General features: G+C 48.4%; 1 protein-coding gene across 1 annotated transcript in view; it reads left to right on the plus strand.

Moving 5' to 3' along the window:
- The first annotated feature begins 842 nt into the window (after window positions 1-842).
- Window positions 843-12,429, plus strand: part of LOC144223908 (uncharacterized) — a 15,011-nt gene continuing 3,424 nt past the window's right edge. The window contains exons 1-5 of the mRNA XM_077754695.1: window positions 843-904; window positions 2,623-2,685; window positions 4,573-4,632; window positions 6,391-6,453; window positions 9,905-9,967. Of these exons, the coding sequence (XP_077610821.1) occupies window positions 886-904; window positions 2,623-2,685; window positions 4,573-4,632; window positions 6,391-6,453; window positions 9,905-9,967 (268 nt within the window). The 5' untranslated portion in view covers window positions 843-885. The remainder of the gene's footprint in view (window positions 905-2,622; window positions 2,686-4,572; window positions 4,633-6,390; window positions 6,454-9,904; window positions 9,968-12,429) is intronic.

Raw genomic sequence — 12,429 nt, forward strand, 5'->3', positions numbered from 1 at the left:
GGTTTGCCCCCAGGCAGAGCGGGGCGGCTGCGGGCCAGGAGGTCGGCTTGCTTTCCGAGTCTTCCAGAGACTTCTAGGCGGTCCGTGGCTTGAACTGGCCAGGCGGGAATACAGAGACGGGAAGGGTGTCGGGGACACAGGGCCGGGCGCCCGGGCTGACGGGCACCTGGGTTCTGAATGGCTGCGTCTCCGACAGCCTGTTTTCCCGAAGATTTCAGGCCGAAGGGGTGCAGGGTCTGTTGCTTGATGGAAAGCCTTCGTTCTGCCTGTTGGCCTTGGGGGTGAGGGGGGACGAAGCAGAGTTAGAACTCGGCGTGGGGGGGTGGGGACGGCTTTCCGGGACTTGGTTCTGACTGAGGGAAACGCCTGCCTCCAAACTCTGCNTTGGTTGGACAGGTTGATGGATGGATATATGGATAGATAGTTGTATGGATGGGTGGGTGGATGAATGGGTGGATGGATGGATGGATGGACGGAAGGGTGGACGATGGATGGATGGATCAATGGATGGGTGGACGGGTGAATGGATGGGTGGATGGATGGTTGGATGGATGCAGGGAGGGTTGAGTGGATGGGTGTGTGTGTGTGTGTGTGTGTGTGTGTGTGTTGTGTGCGTGCACGTGCATGTGCTTATGTGGGGCTTTTCTTTAGCTGTAGTCTTGAGATTTTTACATCGAGAGGCTCAAGTAGGGTCCACTGGTCTGTGACCATCTAGGACACATGGGCAGCAGGTGTGAGGGACCCGGGGCATCTAGTGCCGTGTTGATGCTCCTGTGTCACAGGCTGCTGCTGACAGTGGCTACTTTTCTCTGCTAAACGTGCACTGTCGTTTTCCCCGCAGGTACCGACCCCAAGGCGAGGCCCCCCTCTACCCCCCAGCCGACCATGCCCGACAACACTGGAGGTAAGTAGTGTGCTCCCTCAGGGTCCTCCGCACGCTGCTTGGTCAGAGCCTGCTTTGTCTTGCTTGCGCGTTTTCCTCAGCTGTCTTTGAAATGGGGAACGCATCTCCCTCTGCAGGAAACCCCCTCGCACTGCCAAGCAGGGTGGGGGCTGGAAGGTTGACCCCACATCACGCATTTCATTCCCTGTTGCTCTGACTGCTGCAAAATAGGGTCTTCTTGCTGGATACGGTATGTTATTGTGATGCATTTTTAATTAGGCTGAGGACAAGTTCCTCTTTCACATGTTTGCACGGTTCCAAATGATGCGGCCCCGAAAAAGCCCACCTGTGTGTGCTGTGTGTTGTATGTCATTTATCCTCTGTGTCTGTAGAGCTTCAAATGTTTGGAAGATGAGCTTCCTGTAAATTTATTTAAAAACATTTAAGTAAAAGGAAACACTGACAGACAACATTGGTAAACTCCTTAGCAATCACAAAGTGCTGAAAACCTAAAAGCAGACCACGCAGGGCTGAATGAAGCAGGGCTAACTGAAGGGTTTCCAGAAGCAGTCCCAGAATCCCGTTCTGGTGCTGAGCTGGATAGAAATTTATCTCCTCCCAGGAGGGGTCACTCAGTGTCTACACGAGGGTCCAAGGAAGGCATTACCTAATTGAAAAGCAACAGTAACACCCGTGGCCTCAGTTAACGAGTGCTCACGTCACCATTGACCCTTGCCTTTTAAAAATTTCTGTCCAGTAGTAACACTCCAAGTGGAAGACTCTTTCCCCCAAGTTATTTCTCCTGGAATTTACTTTTAAAATTTTTAAAACATTTTATTTTTAACTTACTTTTTTAATATTTATTTTTGAGAGAGAGGCAGAATGTGAGCAGGTGAGAGGTGCAGAGAGAGGGAGACCAAGGTTCTGAAGCAGTAGAATGTTTTTATCAATTTTTGATGGATAGAGCATGAACTGGGGAAGGGAAGAAAGAGAGGGAGACACAGAATTGGAAGCAGGCTCCAGGCTCTGAGCTGTCTGCACAGAGACCAAAATGGGTGTTGAACCCACAAACCCTGAGATCATGACCTGAGCCAAAGATGGATGCTTCACCACCCAGGCGCTCCTCCACCTGGAAGCTATACCACTCCTAGGTATAGACGAGCAGCATGATTCACAATAGCAAAAGGTTGTTGATATGCTAATGTCCATGCAAGGAGTGAGGGATGGGTGAGTGGAAAGATGGTTGTATGGAGAATGTGTGGATGGATGGATGGATGGATGGATGGATGAATGGAGGGATGGATGGTTGGATGGATGGATAGATGGTTGGACTGATGGATGGATGCATGGATGGTTGGGTTGGTGGAAGGATGGATGGATGGGTGGATGGATGTATGGATGGATGGAAGGATGGGTAGATGCAGGGATGGTTGGACAGTGGATGGATGGATGGATGATTGGGTGGATGAGTGTGTGTGTGTGTGTGTGTGTGTGTGTGTTGTGTGTGTGTGTGTGTGTGCATGCAGTTATGTTCAGGTTTTTCTTTACGTTCTAGTCTTGAGATTTTTACATCGAGAGGCTCAGGTAGGGTCCACTGGTCTGTGACCATCTAGGATACATGGGCCGCAGGTGTGAGGGACCTGGGGCATCTAGTGCCGTGTTGACGCTCCTGTTTCACAGGCTGCTGCTGACAGTGGCTACTTTTCTCTGCTAAACGTGCACTGTCATTTTCCCCGCAGATACCGACCCCAAGGCGAGGCCCCCCTACCCACCCCATCCGGGCATGCCCAACAACAGTGGAGGTAAGTAGTGTGCTCCCTCAGGGTCCTCCGCACGCTGCTTGGACAGAGCCTGCTTTGTCTTGCCTGCGCGTTTTCCTCAGATGCCTTTGAAATGGGGAACGGCTCTCACTCTGCACGAAACCCCTCACACTGCCAAGCGGGGGGGCTGGCAGGTTGAACCCCCATCACTCATTTCATTCCCTGTTGCTCTGACTGCTGCAAAATAGTGTCTTCTGCTGGATATAGTATGTTATTGTGATGCATTTTTAATTAGGCTGAGGACAACTTCCTTTTTCACATGTTTGCACGGTTCCAAATGATGCACCTCTGAAAAAGCCCACCTGTGTGTGCGGTTTATTGTATGGCATTTATCCTCCGTGTCTGTGGAGCTTCGAACGTTTGGAAGATGAGCTTCCTGTAAATTTATTTAAAAACATTTAAGTAAAAGGAAACACTGACAGACAACATTGGTAAACTCCTTAGCAATCACAAAGTGCTGAAAACCTAAAAGCAGACCAGGCAGGGCTGAATGAAGCAGGGCTAAGTGAAGGGCTTCCAGAAGCAGTCCCAGAATACCGTTCTGGTGCTGAGCTGGATAGAAATTTATCTCCTCCCAGGAGGGGTCACTCAGTGTCTAGACGAAGGTCCAAGAAGGCGTTACCTAATTGAAAAGCAACAGTAACACCCGTGGCCTCAGTTAACGAGTGCTCACTTCACCATTTTCTCGTCTTTTAAAAATTTCTGTCCAGTATTAACACTCAAAGTGCAAGACCCTTTCCTCCAAGTTATTTCTCCTGGAATTTACTTTTAAATTTTTTTTAATGTTTTATTATTTTTAGGAGAGAGAGAGAGATAGCATGAGCAGGGGAGGGTCAGACAAAGAGGGAGTCACAGACTGAAACAGGCTCCAGGCTCTGAGCTGGCAGTCAGCACAGAGCCCGACGCGGGGCTCGAACCCATGAACCGCGAGATCATGACCTAAGCGAAAGTCGGACGCCTAACCGACTAAGCCACCCAGGCGCCCCTACTTTTAAATTTTTTAAAACGTTTTATTTTTAACTTACATTTTTAATATTTATTTTTGAGAGAGAGACAGAATGTAAGCAGGTGAGAGGTGCAGAGAGAGGGAGACCAAGGTTCTGAAGCAGTAGAATGTTTTTATCAATTTTATTGGATAGAGCATGAGCTGGGGAAGGGAAGAAAGAGAGGGAGACACAGAATTGAAAGCAGGATCCAAGCTCTGAGCTGTCTGCACAGAGACCAACACGGGGCTTGAACCCACAAACCCTGAGATGATCATGACCTGAGCTGAAGTTGGATGCTTACCCACCCAGGTGCTCCTCCACCCGGAAGCTAATACCACTCCTAGGTATAGACCAGCAGCATGATTCACAATAGCAAAAGGTTGGCGATGTGCTAGTGTCCAAGGAAAGAGGAAGGGACGGGTGGGTGGATAGATGGTTGTATGGAGAATGGGTGGATTATTGAATGGATGGAAGGATGGATGGTTGGATGGATGGATGGACGGACGGATGGATGTGTAGATGCATGGATGGTTGGATGGATGGATGCATGGATGCATGGATGGACGGATGGATGGTTGGACAATGGATGGATAGATAGATGGATGGATGGATGGATGGTTGGATAGATGGGTGGATGAGTGTGTGTGTGTGTGTGTGTTGTGTGTGCATGCAACTACGTGGGGTTTTTCTTAGGTTCTAGTCTTGAGATTTTTACATCGAGAGGCTCAGGGAGGTTCTACGGGTCTGTGACCATCTATGACACATGGGCATCAGGTGTGAGGGACCTGGGCATCTATTGCCGTGTTGATGCTCCTGTGTCACAGGCTGCTGCTGACAGTGGCTACTTTTCTCTGCTAAACGTGCACTGTCATTTTCCCCGCAGGTACCGACCCCAAGCCGAGGCCCCCCTACCCCCAGCCGGGCATGCCCGACAACAGTGGAGGTAAGTAGTGTGCTCCCTCAGGGTCCTCTACACGCTGCTTGGACAGAACCTGCTTTGTCTTGTCTGCGGATTTCCTCAGCTACCTTTGAAATGGGGAACGGCTCTCCCTCTGCAGGAAACCCCCTCGCACTCCGTAGAAGGGGGGGTGGAAGGTTTAACCTGCATCAAGCATTTCTTTCCCTGTTGGTCTGACTGCTGCCAAATTGTGTCTTCTTAGTGGATACTGTACGTTATTGTGATGCATTTTTAATTAGGCTGAGGACAAGTTCCTCTTACACATGTTTGCACGGTTCCAAATGATTCATCCCTGAGAAAGCCCACCTGTGGGTGCTGTATATTGTTTGTCATGTATCTTCCGTGTCTGTGTTGTTTCAAAAGTTAGGCAGATGAGCTTCCTGTAGATTTCTTTAAAAATATTTTTAAGTGAAAGGAAACATTGATGGACAATGTTGATAAACTCATTAACAATCACAGTGCTGAAAACCCAAAAGCAAGACCAGGTAGTGCTGAATGAAGCAGGCCTAAGTGAAGGGCTTCTAGAAGCGATCTCAGAGTCCCATTTGGATGCTGAGCTGGATAGAAATTTATCTCCTACCAGGCTGGCGGTCGCTCAACATTGGGACGAGGGCCCAAGGAAGGTATTACCCAATTGAGAAGCAAAAAACAGTAACACCTGCAGCCTCAGTTAACAGGTGCTCACAACACCATTTACCCATCCTTTTAAAAATTTCTATCCAATATTAACATGTCCAAGTTTATGATCATTTTCTACAACTAACTCCTCTTGGAATTCACTTCTGTACAATGTTTTAAAAAATGCTTTTATTTATATTTGAGAAGCAGAGAGTGGGAGCATGAGCTGGTGAGGGGCACAGAGAGATGGAGACACAGAATTGGAAACAGGCTCCAGGTTCTCAGCTGTCAGCACTGAGACTGACACGGGGCTCCAACCCATGAACCCTGAGATCATGACCTGAGTCAAAGTTGGACACTTAACTGACTGAGCCACCCAGGCGCTCCTCTACCCAGAAGGCAATACTACTCTTAGGTATAGACCAACAGCATGATTCACCAATAGCAAAGAGTTGGTGATAGGCTAATGTCCATGGAGGGAGTGAGGGATGGGTGTGTGGATGGATGGTTGGATGAGTGGATTGTTGGATGGATGATGGGTGGGTAGATGGTTGTGTGGGAGGATAGTGCATGGATGGATGGATGGATGGATGTGTGGATGGATGATGGATGGATGGATGGGTTGCTGGATGGATGGAGGAATGGTTGGATTTGAATGGATGGATAGATGGATGTTCGAGTGGTAGAAGGATGGATGATGGATGCGTTGATGGTTGGGTGGGTGTTTGGATGATGAATGGATGGATGGGTGGGTGGGTGGATGGATGGATGATGGATGGATGTATGTTTGGGTGGTTGAATGGATAATGGATGGATGGATGGAAGGGTGACTGAATGGATGGTAGAATGGGTGAGGATGTATGTATGTATGTGTTTGTGTGTGTGTGTGTGTGAGTGTGCGTTTGTACATGCACTAGATGAGGTTTTTTTTTAAGTTCTACGTTTGAGATTTTTACATCGAGAGGCTCAGGTAGGGTCCACTGGTCTGTGACCATCTAGGACACATGGGCAGCAGGTGTGAGGGACCTGGAGCATCTACTGCCGTGTTGATGCTCCTGTGTCACAGGCTGCTGCTGACAGTGGCTACTTTTCTCTGCTAAACGTGCACTGTCATTTTCCCCACAGGTCTCTTACCCAACCAGAGGCCCCCCTACCAACCCCAGCCGGGAATGCCCCACAACACTGGAGGTAAGTGGTGTGCTCCCTCAGGGTCCTCTGCACGCTGCCTGGACAGAGCCTGCTTTGTCTTGCCTGTGGGTTTCCTCGGGTGCCTTTGAAATGGGGAACGGCTCTCCCTCTGCAGGAAACCGCCTCTCACTCCCAAGCACGTGGGGGTAGAAAGATGACAGCATCACGCATTTCATTCTCTGTTGCTCTGACTGTTGCAAAATAGGGTCTTCTTGGTGGATACTGAACGTTATTGTGATGCATTTTCAATTAGTCGAGGATAAGTTCCGTTTTCGTGTGTTTGCACGGTTCCAAATGAGTACCCCCAAAAAAGCCGACCTGTGTGTACTGTGTATTGTATGTCATTTATCCTCCGGTTGTGTGGGGTTTCAATCGTTTGGGACATGAGGTTCGCGTGAATTTCTTTTTAAAATAAGTGAAAGATAACATTGATAGAAAACTATGGTAAACTCCTTAGCAATCACAAAGTGCTGAAAACCTAAAAGCAAGACCAGGCAGTGCTGAATGAAGCAGGGCTAAGGGAAGGGCTTCCATAAGTGGTCCCAGAGTCCCGTTCTGGTGCTGAGCTGGATAGAAATTTATCTCATCTGAGTCCGAGTGTCGCTCAACATTGGAAAGAGGGCCCAAGGAAGCTATTACCCAATTTAAAACCAAAAAACAGTAACACCTGCAGCTTCAGTTAACAGGTGCTCACAACATCATTTACCCTTCCTTTTAAAAATTTCTGTCCAGTATTAACATGTCCAAGTTTATGATCCTTTTCTACAACTAATTCCTCTTGGAATTCACTTCTTTACATTGTTTTAAAAAATGTTTTTATTTATTATTGAGAGGGAGAGAGGGAGCATGAGCTGGTGAGGGGCACAGAGAGATGGAGACACAGAATTGGAAACAGGCTCCAGGCTCTCAGCTGTCAGCACAGAGACCAACACGGGGCTCCAACCCATGAACCCTGAGATCATGACCTGAGTCAAAGTTGGACACTTAACTGACTGAGCCACCCAGGCGCCCCTCCACCCAGAAGGCAATACCACTCGTAGGTATAGACCAGCAGATTGATTCACCAAAAGCAAAGAAGTTGGTGATAGGCTAATATCCATGGAGGGAGTGAGAGATGGGAGAGTGGATGGATTGTTGGATGGTTGGATGAGTGGATTGTTGGATGGATGATGGGTGGGTAGATGGTTGGGGGGGAGGAAGGGTGAATGGATGGGTGGATGGATGCAGACATGGTTGGAGAGTGGATGGATGAATGGATGGATGGATGGAGGAATGTTTGGAATTGAGTGGATGGATAGATGGATGGGTGGGTGGGNGGTACAGACCAGCAGCATGATTCACCAATAGCAAAGAGTTGGTGATAGGCTAATGTCCATGGAGGGAGTGAGGGATGGGTGGGTGGATGGATGGTTGGATGGTTGGATGAGTGGATTATTGTTTGGATGATGGGTGGGTAGATATTTGGGTGGGAGGAAGGGGGAATGGATGGGTGGATGGATGCATACATGGTTGGAGAGTGGATGGATTGATGGATGGATGGGTGGATGATGGATGGATGGATGGATGGATGGTTGGAATTGAATGGATGGATAGATGGATGGGTGGGATGGTTGGGTGGGTGGATGGATGTATCGATTGGTGAGTGGATGGATGGATGAATGGGTAAAGGATTGATGGATGGGTGGTTGGATGTGTGTGTGTGTGTGTGTGTGTGTCTGTGTGTGTGTGTGTGCATGCACCTATGTGGGTTTATTCTTTAATTTCTAGTTTTGAAATTTTTACATTCAAAGGCTCAGATAGGTTCCACTGGTCTGTGATCATCTAGGACACATGGGCAGCAGGTGTGAGGGACCTGGAAAATCTATTGCCGTGTTGATGCTCCTGTGTCACAGGCTGCTGCTGACAGTGGCTACTTTTCTCTGCTAAACGTGCACTGTCATTTTCCCCGCAGGTCTCTTACCCAACCAGAGGCCCCCCTACCAACCCCAGCCGGGCATGCCCTACAACCGTGGAGGTAAGTGGTGTGCTCCCTCAGGGTCCTCTGCACGCTGCCTGGACAGAGCCTGCTTTGTCTTGCCTGTGGGTTTCCTCGGGTGCCTTTGAAATGGGGAACGGCTCTCCCTCTGCAGGAAACCGCCTCGCACTCCCAAACACGAGGGGTGGAAGGTTGAACTCGCAATACACATTTCATTCCCTGTTGCTCTGACTGTTGCAAAATAGTGTCTTCTTGGTGGATACTGAAAGTTATTGTGATGCATTTTTAATTAGGTCAAGGATAATTTCCGTTTTCGTGTGTTTGCACGGTTCCAAATGATGTACCCCCCAAAAAGCCGACGTGTGTCTGCTGTGTATTGTATGTCATGTATCCTCCGTGTCTGTGGGGTTTCAATCACTGGGGAGACGAGGTTTCTGTAGATTTCATTCGAAAATTTAATGAAAGGAAACATTGATGGAGAACATTGGTAGACTCCTTAGCAATCACAAAGTGCTGAAAACCTAAAAGCAAGACCAGGCAGTGCTGAATGAAGCAGGGCTAAGGGAAGGGCTTCCAGAAGTGGTCCCAGAGTCCCGTTCTGGTGCTGAGCTAGATAGAAATTTATCTCATCCTAGGCCAGGGGTCGCTCAACATTGGGACGAGGGCCCAAGGAAGGTATTACCCAATTGAAAAGCAAAAAACAGTAACACCTTCTGTANTATGCATGGGTGGGTGGGTGGATGGATGGATGATGGATGGATGAGTGTTTGGATGAATGGGTGGATGGATGGTTGAATGGGTGATGATGGGAGGATGGATGGATGGATGGGTGGGTCCGTAGAAGGATGGATGATGAATGGATGTATGGATGGGTGTGTGGATGAATGGATGAGTGGGTAAAGGATGGATGAATGAGTGGTTGTGTGTGTGTGTGTGTGTGTGTGTGTGTGCATGCGTTTATGTGGGANAGGAATGGTTGGAATTGAATGGATGGATAGATGATTGGGTGGGTGGTGGGTGGTTGGATGATGGATGGATGAATGGATGGTTGGATGAATGAGTGGATGATGGGAGGGTCCGTAGTAGGAGGGAAGATGGACGGATGCATGGTTGGGTGGTTGGATGGATGATGGATGGATGTATGGATTGGTGATTGGTGGGTAGATGGATGGATGAATGGGTAAAGGATGGATGGATGGTTGGTTGGGTGTGTGTGTGTCTGTGTCTGTGTGTGCGTTGTGTGTCTGTGTGAGTGTGCATGCGCCAATGTGGTGTTTTTCTTTAGGTTCTAGTTTTGAAATTTTTACATCGAGAGGCTCAGGAAGGTTCCACTGCTCTGTGACCATCTAGGACACATGGGCCGCAGGTGTGAGGGACCTGGAGCATCTACTGCCGTGTTGATGCTCCTGTGTCACAGGCTGCTGCTGACAGTGGCTACTTTTCTCTGCTAAACGTGCACTGTCATTTTCCCCACAGGTATCTTACCCAATCAGAAGTCCCACTCCCCACTCCAGTCGGGAATGCCCCACAACACTGGAGGTAAGTAACTTGCTCCCTCAGGGTCCTCTGCGCGCTGCCTGGACAGAGCCTGCTTTGTCTTGCCTGTGGGTTTCCTCAGCTGCCTTTCATATGGGGAACGGGTCTCACTCTGCAGGAAACCGCCTCGCACTCTCAAGCACGGGGGGTGGAAAGATGAACTGCATCATGCATTTCATTCTCTGTTGCTATGACGGTTGCAAAATAGGGTCGTCTTGGTGGATACTGAACGTTATTGTGATGCATATTTAATTAGGTCGAGGATAAGTTCCGTTTTCGTGTGTTTGCACAGTTCCAAATGATGTACCCCCCAAAAAGCCCACCTGGTTGTGCTGTGTATTGTATGTCATTTATCCTCTGTGTCTGTGGGGTTTCAATCACCTGGGAGACGAGCTTCCTGTAGAATTCTGTTGAAAATTTAAGTGAAAGGAAACATTAATGGAGAACATTGGTAAACTCCTTAGCAATCACAAAGTGGTGAAAACATAAAAGCAAGACCAGGCAGTGCTGAATGAAGCAGGGCTAAGGGAAGGGCTTCCAGAAGTGGTCCCAGAGTCCCGTTCTGGTGCTGAGCTGGATAGAAATTTATCTCATCCCAGGCCGGGGGTCGCTCAACATTGGGACGAGGGCCCAAGGAAGGTATTACCCAACTGAAAATTAAAAAACAGTAACACCTGCAGCCTCAGTTAACAGGTGCTCTCAACACCATTTACCTTTCCTTTTAAAAATTTCTGTCCACTATTAACACTCCAAGCTCAAGACCCTTTCCTCCAACTTATTCCTTCTAGAATTTCTTTTTTAAAATATTTTTAATATTTATTTTTGAGAGAGAGAGAGTACATGAGCAGGTGAGAAGCGCAGAGAGAGGGAGACCAAGAATCTGAAAGAGTAAAATGTTTTTTATTAATTTTTGAGAGATAGAGCATGAGCGGGTAAGGAGAGGAAAGAGACGGAGACACAGAATCGGAAACTGGCTCCAGGCTCTGAGCTGTCAGCACAGAGGTCAACACGGGGCTCAAACCCATGAACCCTGAGATCATGACCTGGGTCAAAGTTGGACTGACTGAGCCATCCAGGCGCTCCTACACCCAGAGGGCAATACCACTCGTAGGTATAGACCAGCAGCATGATTCACCAATAGCAAAGAGTTGGTGATAGGCTAATGTCCATGGAGTGAGTGAGGGATGGGTGGGTGTATGGATGGATGGTTGGCTGGTTGGATGAGTGCGTGTTGGATGAAATATGGGTGAATAGATAATTGGTTGGATAGTGGTTGGATGTATGTATGGATGGATGGATGGATGAGTGAATGGATGGATGAATGGGTGGATGATGGATGGATGGATGGATGGATGGATGGGTGGGTGGGTAGAAGGATGGATGATGGATGGGTGGATGGTTGGGTGTTGGGAGTATGATGGATGGATGGATGGATGGATGGATGGAAGGGTTGGTGAATGGATGGATGAATGGGTGAAGGATGGATGGGTGGATGGGTGTGTGTGTGTGTGTGTGTGTGTGAGCGTGTGTGTGTGCATGCACCAGATGAGGTTTTTCTTTAAGTTCTACGTTTAAGATTTTTACATCAAGAGGCTCAGGAATGAGGGTCCAAGGAAGCCGTTACCCACTCGAAAAGCAAGAGTAACACCTACGACCTCATATAAAGGGTGCTCACATCACTGTTTTCCCTTCCTTTTAAAAATTTCTGTGCAACCTCAAGTGTATGATTCTCCAACTTGTTCTTCCTGGAATTTACTTAAAAATGTTTTTAATTTTTTAAACATTTTATTTATTTTAAATTTTGAGAGAGAGAGAGACAGAGCATGTCAGAGCAGAAAGCGAGAGGGGAGAGAGAGAGAGTGAGAGAATCTGAAGGAAGAAAATTTTTTATTTATTTTTGAGAGAAAGAGAGAGCATGAGGTGGGGAGAGTCAGAGAGGGAGGGAGACACATAATATGAAGCAGCTACAGGCTCTGAGCTGTCAGCACAGAGCCCGACGTGGGGCTCGAACCCACGAACCGTGAGATCATGACCTGACCCAGGTGCCTTGAATTTTTTTCATGAGTAAACATTATTTTTCGAAAAACGGTGCAAATCCATCAAATTCAACAAATAGACGAAAAAGACATCAAGGGCCCCTTACTGACAATATGGTGCCTTGAACGCCCTGCACGGGGCAGATGTGGGTCATCTCGCGTCGTGGGGTGGACGCAGAACCCTTTCCTCTAGCTCCTCATTCGTATCTGCTCTGTTGATGCACTTCCTTGTGCGGAGTCGAGGGCGGGCGGGCCGGTGGGGTCACTCACCCTGGTGCTCTGTCGCCCTGCAGGTAACACGATAGCGACAATCGTGTCTCCTGGGGTGTCCGTGTTAGTCGTGACCCTGGCGGGGTGGGAGCAGAGCCCTTTCTTTTAGCTCCTCATTCGGAGCTGCTCTGTTGATGCACTTACTTCCTCTTCCAGAGT

Source organism: Crocuta crocuta, unplaced genomic scaffold (assembly GCF_008692635.1).
Source record: "Crocuta crocuta isolate KB4526 unplaced genomic scaffold, BGI_CrCroc_1.0 scaffold221, whole genome shotgun sequence".
In the NCBI taxonomy this organism is placed as follows: domain Eukaryota; kingdom Metazoa; phylum Chordata; class Mammalia; order Carnivora; family Hyaenidae; genus Crocuta; species Crocuta crocuta.